General features: G+C 48.6%; 1 protein-coding gene across 22 annotated transcripts in view; it reads left to right on the plus strand.

Annotated features, from left to right (window-relative positions):
• PTPDC1 (protein tyrosine phosphatase domain containing 1) overlaps positions 1-19,766 on the plus strand; it is a 136,574-nt gene that overhangs the window by 108,076 nt on the left and 8,732 nt on the right. For 13 of the 22 annotated variants that reach the window (XM_065530829.2, XM_074017900.1, XM_074017907.1 and 10 more), the window contains one exon: positions 16,718-16,884. In XM_065530829.2, the coding sequence (XP_065386901.1) occupies positions 16,718-16,884 (167 nt within the window). Of the gene's footprint in view, positions 1-3,833; positions 5,399-8,306; positions 8,421-11,940; positions 12,078-13,714; positions 13,874-16,717; positions 16,885-19,766 lie in introns of those variants that run through there. The other 9 variants (XR_012424928.1, XR_012424927.1, XM_074017925.1 and 6 more) reach the window with 5 other exon arrangements.

Raw genomic sequence — 19,766 nt, forward strand, 5'->3', positions numbered from 1 at the left:
CAACCTAATTATGCTGAGTGAAAGACTCTAGACAAAAAAAGAATTCTATACTGTGTGATTTCATGTATATGAAACGCTGGAAAATACAAAGTAATCTGTAGTGACAGATAGCTGATCTGTGGTTTCCTGGAGGTGGGGAAGGGAGAGGAAGGAGGCATGGCCATAACTTAAAAAGCAGGTTAGTTGCTTGCCACACACGGTGTCCAGTTAACAAAGTGAGATCTGGTACAAAAAAGGTCAGTTTATTCCGGAGCTGGCTTATGGAAAGAGGCACAAAGCGCCATGACTTTAAATGTACTGCTTCACTTTTGGAGCAGAAAAGTTTTATAAGGTAGGAGGTGGGCCCCGCGCGGTGGCTAACGCCTGTAATCCCAACACTTTGGGAGGCCAAGGTGGGCGGATCACAAAGTCGGGAATTCAAGACCAGCCTGGCCAACATGGTGAAACCCCATCTCTACTAAAAATACAAAAATTAGCTGGGCATGGTGGTGTGTTCCTGTAGTCCCAGCGGAGGCTAAGGCAGGAGAATTGCTTGAACCGGGACCCAGGAGGCGAAGGCTGCAGTGAGCTGAGATCGCACCACTGCACTCCAGCCTGGGTGACAGAGCGAGACTCTGTCTCAAAACAAAAAGGCAGGGGGTGAAGTGTGCATGGGCAGGGGGACCCACTGCTAGTTTGGTGCCTTATCTATCCAACAGTTGAGCTGGCGCCTTCCTGGACAGAAATAAGTTGTAAAGGTGGCCACACCAGTATGCTTTTGACATGCCCTCCACATGGGTACAAGTTCCAAGGCAACCCCTGGAGGTGAGAGTTCCATGGGGTATGTTGCAGTCTGCAAATCAACTGTCAACTGTCAAGGAGAGATCCTCTTGGAGCATTGCCCTGTAGGGAGTGTCTGGTGAGGGGAGGTGAAGATTATATTTGCATTTCTGAAGGCCAAAGTAGGAAGTGGGAAGCAGAGAGGGAAAGAAAAAGAAAGAAATAAGAGAAAAAAAATTTTTTTAATTTAAACTATCTCTTGACTGGGCAAGGTGGCTTATGCCTGTAATCCCAGCACTTTGGGAGGCCAAGGCAGGCAGATCACTTGAGACCAGGAGTTCAAGACTACCCTGGCCAACATGGTGAAACCCCTATTCTCAACTAAAAATACAAAAATTAGCCAGGCGAAGTGGCATATGCCTGTAGTCTCAGCTACTCGGGAAGCTGAGGCAGGAGAATCACTTGAGCCCAGGAGGCGGAGGTTGCGGTGAGCCAAGATCACGCCACTGCACTCCAGCCTTGGCAACAGGGTGAAACTCTGTCTCAAATAAATAAATAAATAAATAACCTCCTGACCATCACCTGATGGTTGCCTGACATTCCCTCCCACCCCTGTAGGCCCTCTCCTGCCCTGCTCATGTCTGCCTACCTGCTGTAACATAATGGTGGTGGTTTTCTCTGGGGAGGGCCCTGGGAAGGGTTGTTATAAACAAGGGGAACTTGAGCTTTAACTATCATTTGAGTTTTTGTGGCACAAATGTGCCGATGTATTAACTGTGTTATTTTTTAAAGTTAGAAAAACATTTTCCAGCTCACAACTGAGCTCTGATGTTTGTTGATTCTGAATCTTCAGCAAACCTCTATGAGTTGTAATATTTTTACAGTAGGAGCTTTGTTTTTACAATCTAAAATATCTTTAAATGAACTGAAATTTATTTTTATTTAAAATGTTTTTCCTAAGAATTTCTAAAGGACTGTGTTTGGAAAAATCTGCTTTTTAACAGATGTCTTACATTCCCTCCTCAGTCCTGCCTCTAAATATTACTTGGTAAAAGTAACACACTATTTTTCTAGACTCTGACTAATGTTTTTTTGGGTGTTTTTTTTTTTTTTTTTTGGCCACCGCCCATTCAGAACTCAACCTCCATTACCAGATGTTTGTCTTCCTGCTTTCTATATTTAAAAGTCACAGATGAGATTTAGCTGGTATAGCCACATAATTATTTTTTGTCAACAATTTAAGGTTTTGATAATCGGCATGGGCAAACTAATTTGAAGACCAAAACAAAACCAAAAAATCTTGATTTAATTAAAGAGCTTAGGAAAGATTTCAGCCTGTCTGACTTCCGCAGGGCAGGCCAGGAGGTCAGAATGGCGCTCAGAAGTCCTCCTCCGCAGGAATTCTAACCGGGAGCGCCTGCTGGCCGCTGCCCAGACACTGAGTCATGAAGAAACCCCGCGTGTAAAATAATCCTTCAGGCAAATGGGAAACAGTACCTTAGAATGGACTGTATCAGAGCCATGGACTCGAGATTTGAATGAAATATGGAGCCAGCTAAGTTCCTTCCCACTGGCTCCATTCATTCAGCACTTCACTAAGGAGCATATTCGGAGTCCTTCCTGGGCTTAGGGACACAAATGGACCGTGGACGGCGTCCGCTCCTCAGCAGTCCAACTAGGGAGGGAGGCAAGCTGTGGGAACAGACTGCAGCCCCAGTGGCTTCTTACCGGGAACACACCGGGTCATGTGAGGCCAGGAGCCCTCTGGGAAGAAGGAGAAGGCTCCACAGAGGAGGGGACATGCCTTGTGGATTTGTGTGCAGGGAATTCTGGACAAGGAAACTATAGATCCTAGCACTCCCGGCCTTTCATTCTGAAAAGCCAAATCATTCTTTGTCCGTGGACTGTAGGGAGAGATTGGGGTAGAAATAAAGTCAGTGGGTCATTCTGGTGTCAAATGTCAAAGAGCCCCAACCCCCACTTTTTAAAACAGTCCACAAACAAGTGAGCAAGAAGTAGCACATTTCTTCTCTTTCTTTAAACCAACTCGGTGTAGACTTCAAGCCCCCATCTCTCCCCAGGCAGGTGAAAGACCTGATCTCAGTCATGCCAGGCCTCCGAGAATGTGCCACGGTCCCGAGACCATCCACAGCCCTACAGGTTGGGCCAGGTCCTCTGCTCCCCATCCCAGGGCCTGGGCTGTTGAGATGTGGAGCCTCTGGGTAGGGACCACCAGCAAAGCTGGAACACGTGTGTATTCTCTCTTTAAAGGATAGAAATGTACCTAGAGGCCAGCCTTTCCAAGCATGCAGAGGACCCCTCTCCAGCTGGGCTGGGGAGTGAGAGCAACCCTGGCATTAAGCCTGTTCCCATTCCACCATCTGCAGTGGATGGCTCTGTCCAAGGTTTTCAACCACAGACATCCTGGTAATCAGTTTCTGGGAATTCAGAGACCTAGCTTCTAATGTGGCATCCTCTCTTGACCCCAAGAAAATCACTTTTGTCTTTCTCTTTGTATGAAATCGGCTGGCCACACCCCCAGTCATTCAATTTGTCTACAGATTCTTGGGCAAATGTCGGGGTTTCAGCTCCAGCTCCCTGTCTCCACCCCCGGGTCAGTCTCTGGGTCTCTTTCCGCTTCCCCCCACACCCCTCATGGCCTGTCTGAAGACGCATCCTCCACATTCTTTCCCTACTTCCAAGTCTCGTGGTTTCCCTGGCTTTGTCTGACAGGTACCAAAATGGGTCCCAGCTGGAGTGCAGCTTGTCCCACACAGTGGGGGCCGGTGTCACATCATCCCACGCAGCACAGCCCCCTCTCCTCTGAGACCCCACTCCTGCTGTGTTTCCACCCTTCCCCCAGGGACATCTGTCCTCCTGGCCCACTTCAGAGGACCTTCTCCATGCACTTCCCCGCACCTCAGGCCAGTGACCTTCTCTTAGTCTTTGGAGAACTTGGCAAATTCTTCTCCTCAGAGAGCACTCACTTCCTGCAGTGAGTGTGCTGCCCCAGCCGATTTCGGGCTCCTGGGAGGCAAGGGTGGCTCAGGACAAAGATTTCCTCAAACCCACAGAGCCCGCTGGTGTCCAAGCGGAGCAGAGGAGGAGGAGAATCTGCTACAGGGAGCAAGAGTGTGGAGAAAATTGCAACGAGACAAAACCACATCAGCATCATGAACTACAGGCGGGAATGGGACAGGTTCCACAGAGTCAGGAAAGGGTCCACCTCCATTTAAGTCGGGTGGCCTCTGGACAGGGGCGCGGGGGTGTGGGGCAGACCTCCCCTTCTCTGTCCCCCCATTTGTCCCCCCGCCAGCCTGTGTGTCCCCTCCCTGGGTTGCACTCCCACCGCCTTTGCCCTCATCCCTGAGTCCCCAGGCATCTGGCCTCTCTGGAACCAGTCACTGGTCATGTCTGAGGTTCCAAATCCTCTGCCCCGTCTGTCCTCAGAAGCAGTGTAGACTTACTGCCCACTCTCCTGCCTTGGCCCCTCTGACTGTCCGAGCCCTTTTCTGGGCCCTACTCCTCCTCCTGGCCCAAGAGTCAGTGCTGCCCACACCCCTCACTGCCTCCTGGGGAGGGGTCACCCCACTCACTGCGCCCATCCTTCCCAGCCGCTGTGGCCTGGGAGCTGGCATTTGCCACCCAGAGCCAAGCACAGGGCCCTGGAGCTTGTCCTGCCCCACGGCCACCAGGATGAGGGCTGGCTGTCCTGCCGCCTCCTGTACCCTCTCTGTTTCATTTCCATCTGTAAAAGGCAGTGCCAAGAATGGTGGTTGTCAGAAGCTAAGGGGAGGGGAATGGGGAGTTGTTTTTCAGTGGGGACAGAGTTTCAGTCTGGACTGAGCCAAGAAAAACATTCTGGAGATGAATGGTGGTGTTGGTTGCACAATCATGTGAACGCATTTAATGCCACTGATCTGGACACTTAAAAATGGTTAGGATGGTAAATTTTATGTTATGCATATTTTGCTAAAAGTTTTTGTTTTTTTCGAGACGGAGTCTTACTCTGTCGCCCAGGCTGGAATGCAGTGGCACCATCTTGGCTCACTGCAACCTCCTCCTCCCAAATTTAAGCAGTTCTCCTGCCTCAGCCTCTGCAGTAGCTGGGATTACAGGTGCTCACCACCACCCCTGGCTAACTTTTGTATTTTTAGTAGAGACGAGGTTTCACCCTGTTGGCCAGGCTGGTCTCAAACTCCTGACCTCATGATCCACCCGCCTTGGCCTCCCAAAGTGCTGGGATTACAGGCATGAGCCACTGCACCCGGCCTACTACAGTATTTTTAAATGAGAAGAAAAGGCATTGCCCAATTGTTTTGCACTGTTGCTTACTGATTAAATGGGATGATGTTTGCAGAATACTAAATGCAATGCCCGCATCCAATAACAGTTCCATAAATGACCTCTAAATTATCTCTAGATCTTCAGTCACAGTCTCCAGTTGCCTGCTAGACACTCCCACGTACCCTTCATACCTCACCTTGGGGCAAATGAAGTGCCCACTGGGGCTGACGCACCCAAGAGCAGAGCCCAGACTGAATCCCACTCTCAGCCTGTTCTCCACTCTCAGCCTGTTACTCTCAGCTCCACTCAGCCTGTTCTCCACTCTCAGCCTGTTCTCCACTCTCAGCCTGTTACCCCTCAGCCTGTTCTCCACGCACAGGCACCTGACGGAGGGAACCAGAGCCCAGACTGAATCCCACTCTCAGCCTGTTCTCCACTCTCAGCCTGTTCTCCACTCTCAGCCTGTTCTCCACTCTCAGCCTGTTACCCCTCAGCCTGTTCTCCACTCTCAGCCTGTTCTCCACTCTCAGCCTGTTACTCTCAGCTCCACTCAGCCTGTTACCCCTCAGCCTGTTCTCCACTCTCAGCCTGTTACCCCTCAGCCTGTTCTCCACGCACAGGCGCCTGACGGAGGGAACCAGAGCCCAGACTGAATCCCACTCTCGTTACCCCTCAGCCTGTTCTCCACACACAGACGCCTGACGGAGGGAATGGGTGGAACGAGACAGGCCTGGCCAGTGCAGCTCCCAGAGTGGTCCCCACTTGGAAAGTGGGGTGCAGAATATGAGAGTCAGGATTTAGAAACTCTATGCCAATCTGTCAGTGTCTGATGAATAGAATAAATAAAGTTGGGTTTGTATTCTGGATGTCTTTCAAAAACATTTTTCCAGTAGTTTATCTTTACTTTATGACAGTGTTGATCGGTGTTACATTAGAAATTTTTAAAACGAGACCAGGCACCATGGTTCACGCCTGTGATCCCAGCACTTTGAGAGGCCAAGGTGGATGGATCACTTGAGGCCAGAAGTTCAAGACCAGCCTGGCCAACACGGTGAAACCCCGTCTCTACTAAAAATACAAAAATCAGCCGGGTGTGGTAGCAGGTGCCTGTAATCCCAGCTACTAGGGAAGCTGAGGCAGGAGAATCGCTTGAACCCAGTGGGTAGAGGTTGTAGTAAGCCAAGATTGCGCCATTGCACTCCGGCCTGGGTGACAAGAGCAAAACTGTCTCAAGAAAAAAAAAAAAAAGAAGAAGAAGAAGAAGAAAGAAAGGAAAAGAAATTTTAAAAAAGAACTAGCCCTTTACCATAGATAGTTTGAGAAGCCCCAAGCTAGGCTGTGCCAGGATAACAGATCGATTCCTAAATCTCAGTGGCTTAACCAACAATAGCCTGCTTCTTGTTTGAATTCGCACGGGGCGGGCGAGGTGGCTCTCCCCAGATCCAGAACCCAAGGCCCGGGGTTGCTGTGCAGGGGACAGTGGACAGAGGAGGCTGGAGCTTAACTGCCCGCCTGCTGCTGTGTGTCCTAGGACCAGAAGGACTGTACAGCCTGGGGGAGGCTGAGAAACACAGCATAGCCAGTGGATAGTGGGTGACACGAGGGTCTGCCACCATGCCATGTAGATCTGAACCTGGGCCCTGCTCCTGGGATCTAGGTTTCTGTAAAGGGGCTGGTCTTCGCTGTCATTAAGTGCCTGAGTCTTAAAGGCAAAGGGCCATCTTTGGCCCCTGTCTGTCTGTGTTTGCAGGACCTGCCCTCAGGCAGCCCCCAGCCCAGCCCCATAGCTTCCCATCTCCTGCAAACTATCAAACACATACTGCATTTCTTCAGTGCTCAATAAACTGTGAACACTCTTGTTAAACCAGACTACTCACTATCTTCACATTTTTCAGCTCCTCGCCTTGGCTCTAAACAGTTCCTTTCCTGGAATCCACCTCTCCTCAGTCCTCTCCTTCATACTTGCATGTCCAAGCACGACCCATCCTTCAAGCCTCAGCTCAAATGCCAAGTCTTCCAGGAAGGCTTGTGCACAAGCCAAGAATGAGCATTAGAACACCCAACTGATAGTGGCTTAAGTAACAAAGACATTTATCTTACCAGAAGTCCCCAGCAAGGTGGTTCCAGGTTCTTTCAGCAGCTCACTGATGTCAAGGTCAATGGTCTGGATCAGCATCTGTGCCGACCTTCAGGGCTTTACTTCTTGGTCACAAGACAGCTGCTGTAGTGCCATGATCACATCGTTGCACAACTGCAGTCAAGGCAGAAAGGAGGAGAGACAGCAGGAAAAAAAAAAAAAAAAAGTAGTCAGTTTTCCTTTTTTATTATAGAGGGAAGCATTTCCTAGTAAACCTTCTAGCAAAATTCCCCTGACATCTCATTGGTGAGTACTAGTCCATGTAGCCAAACCTGCCCTAAATGTTGGGGTGACTGGGATAGTATCTGGCCTGGGGGATGACCTTTACGTAATAGTCTCGTCCATCATGGACCTGTCTCAGGAGTTAAGAGCAGCCAGGGTTCTCCTAGAAAGACAAAAGGCAGCCGGGTGCAGTGGCTTATGCCTGTAATCCCAGCACTTGGGGAGGCTGAGGTGGGCAGATCACTTGAGGTCAGGAGTTCGAGACTAGCCTGGCCAACATGGTGAAACCCCATCTCTACTAAAAATACAAAAATTAGCCGGGCGTGGTGGCGGGCACCTGTAATCCCAGCTACTCAGGAGGCTGAGGCAAAAGAATTATTTGAACCCAGAGGCGGAGCTTGCAGTGAGCCAAGATTGCACCACTGTACTCCAGTCTGGGCGACAGAGCAAGACTCAGTATCAAAAAAAAAAAAAAAAAGAAGGCAATGGCTCTAGTAGAGTCAGCAACAGACAGAGGCTGCCACGCCTTCCCCATCCTTTGTTTCCATTTGCAAGTAGTCTTGTATTCTCCAAATGTTTACAGCTACTTATCTCTCATGGCTCATAATATTTCCTACCTTATCGTTATCAGTTAGGATTGCAAACCTGGCTTTTAGTGGCTTTGTTGTTCTCACATAACAATAGGTTGGAGAGAAGTGAGCATTAACATAGGTCCAGCAGTTCACTGATGTCAGCATCTGTATTGTGATTCTCTTGGTGGTTTCCCTCATGGTTACAAAACGGCTGCTGCAACTCCAGCTTTTGAGTCTTCACACGAGGTGGAAAGATATGGGGAGGTGTGGTGAAATTTGCATGTTTCTTTTTTCAGGAGTGCAAAAAATTTGCATGTTTGTTTTTTCAGGCATGTGGACTTCAACACGTTTCACTAGACAAAAGCATATCACATGACCACCCCTCGACGTTAGGCTGATGAGGGGAGTGGTCAGTGTTTCTGGCCTTGATGGAAGATGGTCAGGTATGCCATGACTGGTGGGCCAGCTGGGATGCCTGCAACTCTCCTTCTGTATCTGTCTTCTCCATTGGACTGAGAGCTCTGTGAGAGCAGGGATAATTGCCATATTTCTTTTTTTTAATTATTATTTTATTTTGTGTAGAGACAGGGTCTTGCTATGTTGCCCAGGCTAGTCTTGAACTTCTGGGCCCAAGCAATCCTCCTGCCTTAGCCTCCCAAAGTGCTGGGAGTGCAGGCATGAGCTACTGTGCCCAGCCGATTTCTTATTTATGACTTGGACCTGATTATACAGGAGTGTTGTGGTAAGTAACTGGGACAGCACATGCTGAGAACTCATATGTGCTGAGCCCTCCAAGAGTGGCTGTCACCACCATGAACAAGGAACAGTCACAGCACCTTCAGCCCCCCAGGGCCCATCTTGTGTCTTGAACACATTTGATGCTGGGTGCCTGCGTGCTGAATAGGGGCTGATTGTTGGGTGTAGGTTTTTACTCCTTCCTCCCTGCTCCCCATGGTCTCATGAGCATGTCTAGCAGTGTAACACACCCATCCTTTTTTGTGTGTTTGATATGGAGTCTCACTCTTTCACCCAGGCTGGAGTGCAGTGGCGTGATCTCGGCCCACTGCAACCCCAATCTCCCAGGTTCAAGCGATTCTCCTGCCTCAGCCTCCTGAGTAGCTGGGATTACAGATGCGTGCCACCATGCCTGGCTAATTTTTGTATTTTTAGTAGAGACAGGGTTTTACCATGTTGGCCAGGCTGGTCCCAAACTCCTGACCTCAGGTGATCCACCCGCCTCGGCCCCCCAAAGTGCTGGGATTACAGGCATGAGCCACTGTACCTGGCCACACCCATACATTTTACCATGAACCTTCACATCTGTAGGACAACCTCATCTATGAGGCAACATGGCCTGCCAGGAAAAGAGAAAGAGTCATATGGAATGTGACACATTGCAGCCTTGGAAAGGTTATCCTACCTCTCTGTGCCTCAGTTTTTCTGACTTAATGAAAGCTAATTTCTTGAGCCTCTTGGGGCTGTGGAGATAAGAGATAACACATGACAATGCCGGCCCAACAGAGGTGCTCAACTGGTGCTCCTTGTTCAGACTGGCTGATCCTCCAGGAGCCCCCAGACAGGCAGGTGAGACAGGCACTGGGACTGGGAAAGGGCAAGTCACAATCCAGAGACTGGAGATGCCCAGGGTCAGAGAACTGGAAGGGCTGAGAGATGGCCTCGTTCAACACGCATGAATGAATGAACAGGAGAGGCCAGGAGCTACCTGCCTCAGATGGTCCAGCTATGGTGAGGGGTGGCCCTATCCCCCAACTTCTCCCTGTTAACCGGAGGCTGGGATGCTGTGCCTAGGGGTAGCTGGATTTTAGTAGGTTCATCTTCTCAATTACACAGGACCACAGACTCTTTCAGTAAAGAGCCAAAAAGTAAATACTTAAGACTTTGCAGGTCATGCATGGACTCTGTTGCATATCTTTGTTTTTGTTGTTTTGTTTTTTGCTTTTTGTTTTATACAATGTCTAAAAAATGGCCAGGCGTGGTGGCTTACGCCTGTAATCCCAGCACTTTGAGTGGCCAAGGTGGGTGGATCACCTGAGGTCAGGAGTTTGAGACCAGCCTGACCAACATGGTGAAGCCTCATCTCTCCTAAAAATACAAAATTAGCCAGGCATGGTGGCACATGCCTGTAATCCCAGCTACTCAGGAGGCTGAGGCAGGAGAATCGCTTGAACCCAGGAGGCAGAGGTTGCAGTGAGCCGAGATCACGCCATTGCACTCCAGCCTGGACAACAAGAGTGAAACTCCGTCTCAAAAAAAAAAAAAAAAAAAAAGTCTGAAAAATCTGAAAACCATCTTGGCACACGAGCTGCACAGAAAGGAGCCGCAGCTGGATTTGGCCTCCTGGCTCCCTGACATGTCCTGGCACCCCTGAAGCACTCAAGGAGCTTCCTTTCTTCATCCCCTGGAGGAAAGCCAGGCCTGGCCATGGCGCTATTGTGACGTGGCTCCCAGAGCAGTTCCGGGCCTGTTCTAGCATCTGGCCAGGGCAGCAGCCTGAAAGCCGTGGACTTGCTGGGTGCAGCAGTGTCCTGCCCGTGCGCATGGAGCTGCTTTCGTCGCCCGCACTGCTGCTCTCCTGCTCCCACACAACTTCTGCAAACAGTGGCTGGAGCTGATCTTGCTTTGCCAGAATTGCACCCAGGTCCAGGGACGGTTCTGCTGTCCAGTGTGTAGGAAAATAAGAGGAAGATCAGGGCCCTTGCACTCCACGAGGAAGCAGACTTCTTTCTGGGCTGCACTCTTCGGACCCCGGCCCACGGGAAAACTGGGGATGCTGGGCCCCAAAATGAAGACTAGACAGGCAGACCCACATCTCTGAAGGGCTGCGGGCGGGCGTCGGGGGAGGGGAGGACAGGCTTTTCCTTTAGGCTTAGAAGACCCACCGGGACCCGCAGGGAGGAGCTACAGCAGGATGTACATTGTGGCCTGAGGTTGGAGAGAACGTTCCCACAGAGCAGCTTGTTCAGTATGTGCTGGGGTAGGTAGAGCCATTTATTAGCACTTGCTAGGTGCCTTGTCACTGTGGTGGAAGACCAGAGAAGCAGAGCTGATGAGGGTTCAGACTTCGTCCTTCAAGGAGAGATGGACCACGCATATAATGGGAGACCCCACAGTGCAGGTCTGCAATGCACCGCAGGGGACAGGAAGGCCACAGGGGAGGCGCTGCTGAGTAGAATCTACAGTGGGACTGACGCTGATGGAGAGGGCAATCCAGGAAGAGAGAGTGGCAGATACCAAGGCCCGAGAAAGAGGACCTAAGAAAGGAGGTGTTCAAGGGTCTGGCCCGGAGATCAGGGAGGCTTGAGTATAAGGTGCTGTGGGAGACACCTGGGGCTTTGGGGTACCCGCCCGAAGGGTAGGTAGGACATATTCCAGGAGGCCCTACACATCATGCAAATGGCTTTGCATTTGATCCTGTAAGCAGAGGGGAGCTAGTGACACATTTTAACCTGGAAAGGGTCATCATAACGTTGACATCTGAAAGCACAACGTCACACGGTCTCATGGAAACGCTTTGTGTAACAGTTCCCCAGCTGGACTGTAGGAACCATGATTGGTGTTGCTCCGGGCCCTTTGGATATTCGTGGAAGGAAGGAAGAAAGTCTAGAAGGAATAGGTTGCAGGCAGAGGAATCCTGAGGGGCTGGAGGGCAGGTAGAGAGACAGGCACTGATCTCCCAGGCAGTCATCACCTGGCTCTTGGGGGAGGGGTGCCGTTAGGTGACTGCAGAGACAGGGGCAGCAGCTCAGAAGCACCACACATTTGGATGGGTCATTTTATTTCTCAACCTGGAATTTTCACTTATTTGTATATTTATTTTTAAATCATGTCAAAGAAATAGTGTAGAAAAGAGTTTATAATGAAAAGCAATGCTGCCATCCCACCCCTAGTCCCACTTTCCACAGGCAATCTCTCCTCACTTTTTCTACATCATTCTTCCTGCAGTCGCCACCACAGCTCTGAGTGTGTGCTCATCTCGCCATTCTTCGTCCACTGGTTTTAGACGCTACTGGCATTTGCTGCCTCTCCGACGACCGAGCTTCTTGTGCACAGCTCCTTCCTCATCTTCCGTCCCTGAGCAGGTCCGTGGCAGCCTTAATTTCTCTATTGTGATTTTAAGTTATGCACCAAGCAACTAGAGGTAATGGCACCCTCTGAAGCTCCCCTTTGTAAGGGAGGCGGTCCTTGTCCCCTGCCCTGCTCTCTGGCTTCCCTCCTCCCAGGTGACAGACACACAGGCTCCTCAGACTCCGGGAGCCCTTAAGGAACCCGCAAAGGGCACAGGAAGTATGCTGGAGGTCTTCGCAGAAATTTTGTTGAGACTGGATTTGGGGTTTGGGCAGGTCATGCAGGTGCCATCCCAAGAAGGTTGAGCACGTGTAGCCAGGCGTCCTCACCCTGACGGGACACAGAGGATCGAGCGGAGGGACAGTGCTGACTGGGATACCAGCTGTACCTGCAGCCTAGAGAGGGTGGGAAAGAGCTTGGGATTGATTGAGTGGAGGCAGAGATTTGAGAGAGGAGGGCGGGAGAGGACTGGTGTGCCCAGCTCTGAAGGCAGGACCTCTGGGACATTTTCAATGCTCTTCAGTTTTCTTTGAAAAGAAAAAAGGCCCAGATCCCAGGTGCTGGCCCATTCATCTTCCCTGAAGTATTCATTCTGCTGAATTCTGGAAAAGATTTATACACCAGTGGCATTCTGTAGTGAGTGCTAGGCTGGAATTCAAACCCAGGTCCACCTCTTTTCAAGACAAGTTCTTTTCTCATTTCTGAGGGGCCAGGGAAATTCTGAGTGGGGTAGAAAAGAAATCACTTCCCTGCACTGGTTCTGTGGGGGCCAAAAGATCAGGAGATGATTGCCATTGAAAAGGTAGCTTGTTACTCACAGTTCCCAAGAGGAGGGAGCCCCCCACCATGCAGGGCCGCATGGGGAAGCCCCAGGGTTGATCAGGAGGCAGAGGGAATGGCAGGGAACTGTGGTCTAGGGCCTTTGCTGTGGTTTCCACGGGAAGAAATGGCGAAGGGAAGCAGGCTAAAGACTGGCTAGTGTGAATCATTTCAGTGGGCTCTGAGGCATAGGAGCTGCACCTTGGGTCTGGTAATTAGGGCAGGTGGACAGTGGCCTGCGGGTGAGAAGGCTGGATGGTTGGGGGTATGGAATCTGGGTTGGTTGGTTTGCATCTGAAACGCACAGTCCCAGGTGAGATCCTTTACTCTGTCTAAGAGTTGGCTAACCCTGGGAGGGCAGGCCCCAGGTGTCAAAGCATCACAATACAGACAATAAAAGACACAGTGAGACCTGGTCCTTCATTCTCTGCACTCCACTGGCATATCCAACTGTACAGTCATTGACTGTGAGCATTTGTCTTACCACTGGGCTGAGTTTCTGTGGAAGACAGAGTAGGTCCTAACCAAAACTCAATGGACTGAAGGAACGCAGGCTCCAGTTTCACCTGATGGAGCTTGTAGTGACTTGCATGACAGATGCTGGTAACAGGTCCACAGCAGGGCCAGCCTGGAAGTGCTATCTTGCAGGGTTCTCACAGTCACTTCCTTCTCTAGGTCTTGTCAGCCTTCCCCAGGGTGTAATGTGAGTTCTTTCCTCCTCCCAGATGGTGTTTTGGTGACCAGGAAGGGACGTATTTCAACCTTCCCCAGAGATGAGGTGGCCTTTGGCCTCAGGCATTTGCCACAAACTCATGTCATCTCTGTGTCTTAGGACATTTATTTGAGGGGCAGGGGAACAAATGGATTGCAGAGAAACATCCTGGCTGAAAATATCCTGGCAAAGCTTAAGGAAGTGCTTGAGACACTTCACACCGAGGAGCACAACCAGCTCGCTCAGCTGTGTGAAAAGCGTGGAGAAGTCATTAATCTGGTATTAAATTATACTTTTTAAAATTTTCTTTTTGCCTAGCTGCCCATGCTGTCAAATTACTCAGCAACCCTACGTAGTTGAAACCAGATGTTTACTCAGGAGTATAGGAGAGGATTACTTTCCAAATCCACAACGCAATGCTAACTTTATTCTTGATTCGTAACGTGAAGCCCAGGGACGAATATGTGTGTGTGTGCGCGCGTGTGGGTGTGTGGGTGCACGTGTGGGTGCATATGTGTGTGTGTGGATGTGTGTGTCCGTGTGTGTGTGTGTGGGCAGGTGTGTATGTGTGTGCGTTTATGTGGGTGCATGTGTGCATGTGTGTGTATGCATGTGGGGGGGTGCGTGTGTGTGCGTGCACGTGTGTGCATGTGTGTGCATGTGTGGGTGCGTGTGTGGGTGCGTGTGTGTGTGTGTGTGTGCATGTGTGTGTGTGCACGGGTGCGTTTGTGCATGTGTGTGAGTGCGTGTGTGCGTTGCGTGTGTGTGCGTGCGTGTGTGGGTGCATGTGTGCATGTGCATGTGTGTGGGTGCCTGTGTCTGTGCGTGTGTGGGTGCCCTGCAGCCCACAGTGGGGTTGAAGGGGTCACATGTAGAAGGGGCTCAAACAGCTACAGTGATTTAGGAGATTTATGAGACTCCAGCCACCCTCAGTCATCTCAGAGAGGGGGTGGGATAGGATGAGACTGGCGAACTATTCCTTCTGCTGCCTCCTGAATGGCTGGTGAGGAGTGACTCCTTTGGAGAGCCGAGTGAAATTCTGGCGTTTGGATGCTCAGCACATGTTTTCCGCACAGTGTGTCATATGAACACTTGGTTGTTTCTGTGCAATGCTCTGTACATTGTACATTTCTACACACATATCTACAGTGTGCCTTGTTACAAAACTATATGTGTCCTACAAGACACTCCACATTCCCTTGCTAAGGGATCTTCAAAGGGAATTTTGAGGTAATTTTCCCCTTTGGCACTGAGTTTAGGATGGATCCTTGTGTCAGATGGGATACCCCTTAAAAAGTCTTTAATTCTTTGCTGTTGACAAAGCACATTTACAACCTTTAGCCTACTTGACTCCCCAAGCAATCCCAGAGGGGTAGGAGAAGGCAGAGTTTCCATGTTACATAGATTAGGTAGCATCAGCCACCGGCCTTAGGGGCCTCATCTAGGTTGCTTGTCTTTGCTAATTATCAAGTGTAAAATAAGTTGACAATTTTTTTTTTTTTAAGATGGAGTCTCACTCTGTCGCCCAGGCTGGAGTGCAGTGGTGTGATCTCGGCTCACTGCAAACTCCGCCTCCCAGGTTCATGCCATTCTCCTGCCTCAGCCTCCCGAGTAGCTGGGACTACAGGCGCCCGCCACCACACCTGGCTAATTTTTTTGTAATTTTAGTAGGGACGGGTTTCACCGTGTTAGCCAGGATGGTCTCCATCTCCTGACCTCGTGATCCACCCGCCTCGGCCTCCCAAAGTGCTGGGATTACAGGCGTGAGGCACCACATCCAGTGTCCTAAGTTGACAATTTATTTGGAAGAAGTCAAAAGTATTCATGAGACTTCATAATTCTGCTGTTAACTTGAAACTCTGAAGCCAACTCCCAAAGCAGAGATGTGGCTCTGAAAGAGGCTCTGGAAGAGGGTCTCCTAGCTCTGAATCAGGTCCCCCACGGTGGGGCAGGGTCACTCTGAGATCCTCTACCCTCAGCCAGCCGCCTGGGCCACTCTTCTCTTCCTTGCAGCTTGCACTTCTGCTGAGATCAATGACATTGCTTGGGACAGGCTAGGTCAAGCCCCTGAAGTGCAATTACGTATTCCTCTTTAGACTATGCCTTTAAGAATTGGTTTAGTTTTTCACAAATTTGCTACGGTTCTGCCTCATCTTCAGCAGTCACCTCCAGGGTATTCATTTAGAGCCTGCCCCTGAGCTGAGTAAGGAAGGGGAGGAAGCAGAAGCAGCAGGCAGGGGGCATGGCACCTCTTTGATCCCCTCCGTCTAGAAATGTTCTCAGCTCTGAGTCCCGTAGTGGGGCTTACTTTGTTTGTGGAGGTCCTTGTAATATTATCAATAGCTACCAGTGGTTTAATGTCATCCAGGTGTCAGGCACTACTCCAGGCATCTTATGTGCATCACCCTATTTAATTCTCACGGCAGTCCTATGAGGCAGGCGGTGTGGCAACATGGGAAAAGCTCTGACCTTAGACTCAGAAGGACCTTGTCTTCTAATCACAGTGCTGTTCCTTCCTGGCAAGTTACTTATCGCCTTCTGAGCTTCCTTACCCATAAAACCGCACTATGTAGGCTGGGTGTGGTAGCTCACACCTGTAATCCCAGCACTTTGGGAGGCTGAGGCGGGCAAATCACTTGAGGCCAGGAGTTAGAGACCAGCCTGGCCAGTATGGCGAAACCTGTCTCTACTAAAAATACAAAAAATTAGCCAGGCATGGTGGCATGTGCCTGTAGTCCCAGCTGCTTGGGAGGCTGAGGCAGGAGAATCACTTGAACCCGGGAGGCAGAGGTTGCAGTGAGCTGAGATTGTACCACTGCACTCCAGCCTGGGTGACAAAGCAAGACCCTGTCTGGAAAAAAAAAAAAATACTATCTAAGGCAAAGGGTGGTGGTTGTGTGAGGATTCCATGAAATAACAACATGCATTTACTAAATCACGACCAGACCATCCTAGTACTACCATCACTTCTGTTTTACACACACCAAGGTGTCTGTGCAACTGACTTTTAATACTTGCTTCACACATTCACAATGTCATCAGCCTGGGTAGGGCAGGTCTCTAGTGCATAGGGCTAGAAAAGGAAGGAAAGAAAGTTTCACTGACTTTTCTTTTCTCAATCAGATGTGCCTAAGTGATGAAGAGCCAATGTGCAGGATATTCAAGCTCTTTGGGGACCACAGTTCTCGCCAGGTAGCCAAGATTGCTGATGCGTACACAGAGAGAAAAGCTTTGCTGAGGACATTCAGCAGGTGCTGCAGAGATCTGAGAGCACAGCCCAGGAAACTGAGGTATGGCTTGAATGGTTCCTCTCTTGTCCCTGCATTAACAGGAAGACAATGTTTGGTTCTGGATTCAACAGTTTTCTCTTCAGAGCACTAGGCCAACAAAGGTCGTGTATAAATGCAAGGGAGAAATCATACATTGCATTCTCTAGAGACAGGTTCCCCTTGAGTCTGTCCTGAAACATGCCAAGTTTTGAAATGTGCACCTTAAGAACTGGGTCAGTCCTGATTACTTTCAGGACTTCAAAAAGTAAACAGTTAATAGCCAATTAATTTGCCTTCCCTGAGTTCAGGAGATGGAGCTAAGAGTCGAGGGAGACCACAGCAGTTAGAGTACATAGGACAGAGTTCAGAGAGGAGATGGTTACACAAAGAGAGATCCTGCAGACCTGTTGAGGGTCTTCCTTGACTACTTAGCAGTGAACTGATCAGCATATGTCTGTGAAGACACTACCCAAGGTTAGACAAGGAAACAAAAATACTGAGGGAAGAGCACCTGATGCTTGCACAGGACAAGGAACAATGCCTATTTCCACAAGACCGGAAAAACTCATACATCGTGGAACAATGGGAAGAGTACTCAGAAGGTCTTGCCTCCGAGTAGTCGGGAATAATTAGCCCTAGATGAACCACTGCTGTGGATCCACCTAAAAAACAATGAAAGCAAGACCTGAAAGGATCAAACTCTTTCCGAGTAGCTCCACTGCATCCCATAACAAAATTGACCATTTATAGGAATACAAAAATATCCAGCTCCCAACCAAGTAAAATTCACAATGTCTGGCATCCAATCAAAGATTACCAGGCAGGCAAAGAAGCAGGAAAACATCGTCTATAATGAGGACAATAATCACACAATCAAAATCAAATCAGAACTGAGACAGATGTTAGAATTAATAGATGAAGACACTAAAAGTTATAATAATTATATTCCATATTTCAGAACGTTACAGACAGAAAATATAAAAATAGGCTGGAGTGCAGTGGCAGGATCTCGGCTCACTGCAAGCTCAGCCTCCTGGGTTCACACCATTCTCCTGCCTCAGCCTCCTGAGTAGCTGGGACTACAGGCCCCCACCACCACACCCGGCTAATTTTTTGTATTTTTAGTAGAGATGGGGTTTCACCGTGTTAGCCAGGATGGTCTCTATCTCCTGACCTCACGATCCACGCACCTCTGCCTCCCAAAGTGCTGGGATTATAGGCGTGAGCCACTGGCCTGGTCAAAAATTTTTTTAATTTAAAAAGAATTTCCTTATGGGAAAATTATGAGGGAGGAGGTGTGTAGCTGTTTTATCTTTGTAGCTATCTTATTTATGAATAAAATGGGAGGCAGGTTGCCTGACACAGCTCACTGCTTGACTTTTCCCTTTGGCTTAGTGATTTTGTGCCCCAAGATTTATCTTCCTTTCACAAGAGGTATACATTGTTCATGTGCAGGAAGACTCAACATTGTTGAGCTGTCGGTGCTCCCCAAATTGTTCTATAGCTTTAATCCAATTATTAATCCAATTGTTATTAATCTCAGCAAACTTTTTTTTTAGTTAACAAGGCGATTCCAAAGCTTAGATGGAAAGGCAAGGATTCTAGAGTAGCCAAAACAATTTTGAAAAAGAACAAAGTTGAAGCGCTAACACTACCTGATTTGAAGAACTATTATAGCTGGGTATGGTGGCTCTCGCCTATAATCCCAGCACTTTGGGAGGCTGAGACTAGAGGATCGCTTAAAGCCAGGAGTTCAAGACCAGCCTGGGCAACAAAGCAAGACCCTGTCTCTACAAAAAATTAAAATAAAATTAGCCAGGTGAGGTGGCATGTACCTGTAGTCCCAGCCATCCATTTGGGAGGCTAAGGCAGGAGGGCTGCTTGACCCTAGGAGTATGAGGCTGCAGCAAGCTATGATTGTACCACTGCTCTCCAGCCTGAGCCACAGAGTGAGACCTCTCTGAAAAAAAGATTTTTAATAAAAAACAAAAATCAGAAAGTATTATTATAAAGCTATAACCATCAAAACAAAATAATATTGGCATAAGGATACACAAATGGAACAGTGGAAAATAATAAAGAGTTGGGAAATAAACCCACAAATCTGAGCTCTTACAAGGCTACAGAAGCAATGCAGTGGAGGAAGGATGGCCTTTTCAGTGAATATCCATATACCAAAACATTTTTTTAAAAAAAAAAAAAAAAGGAAAGAAAGGTAGAAAGGAAGGAAGAAAACAAAGAAAAAAGGAACCGGCATTGATCCTTAACACTATATGTAATAGATCTCTTAATAGATCATAAACTTACATACAACATCTAAAACTATAAAACTTACAGAAAAAAAAGGAGAAAAATATTTGCAAAGCACATACCTGATAAAAGGTAAAGAATATAAAGAACTCTCAAAACTCGACAATAAGAAAACAAACAACTGAAAAAAATTGAGCAAAGTATTTGCATACTTCACCAAAGAAGCTACACAGATGAAAAAAATAAACATATGCAAAGGTTGTCTTAAGGAAATGCAAATAAAACCAGGAGATAGCACTACACCCCTCTTACAAAGGATAAAGCATACCAAGTGTTGATGAGGATGCGGAGGAACTGGAACTCATACACTGCTGTCAGAAATGGTATAGACACTTTGAGACAGTCTGGCAAATTTTTAAAAAGTTAAATATGTGATCCAGTCATTCCATTCCTAGGTTTCAAAGCATGTGAGAATAGGAAATGGACATGCATACAGAGACTTGTGCACAAATGTTCAAAGTAACTTTTTAAACTAATAGGCCTGAACTGGAGACAACCCAGATGTACAGATGAATGGAGAAACAAATTGATATACACAAGAACCCATGAATGGAACTGAAAATTGCTGAGTGAAAGAAGCCAGACAAAAAAGA

This window comes from Macaca fascicularis, chromosome 15 (assembly GCF_037993035.2).
Source record: "Macaca fascicularis isolate 582-1 chromosome 15, T2T-MFA8v1.1".
Classification (NCBI taxonomy): Eukaryota; Metazoa; Chordata; class Mammalia; order Primates; family Cercopithecidae; genus Macaca; species Macaca fascicularis.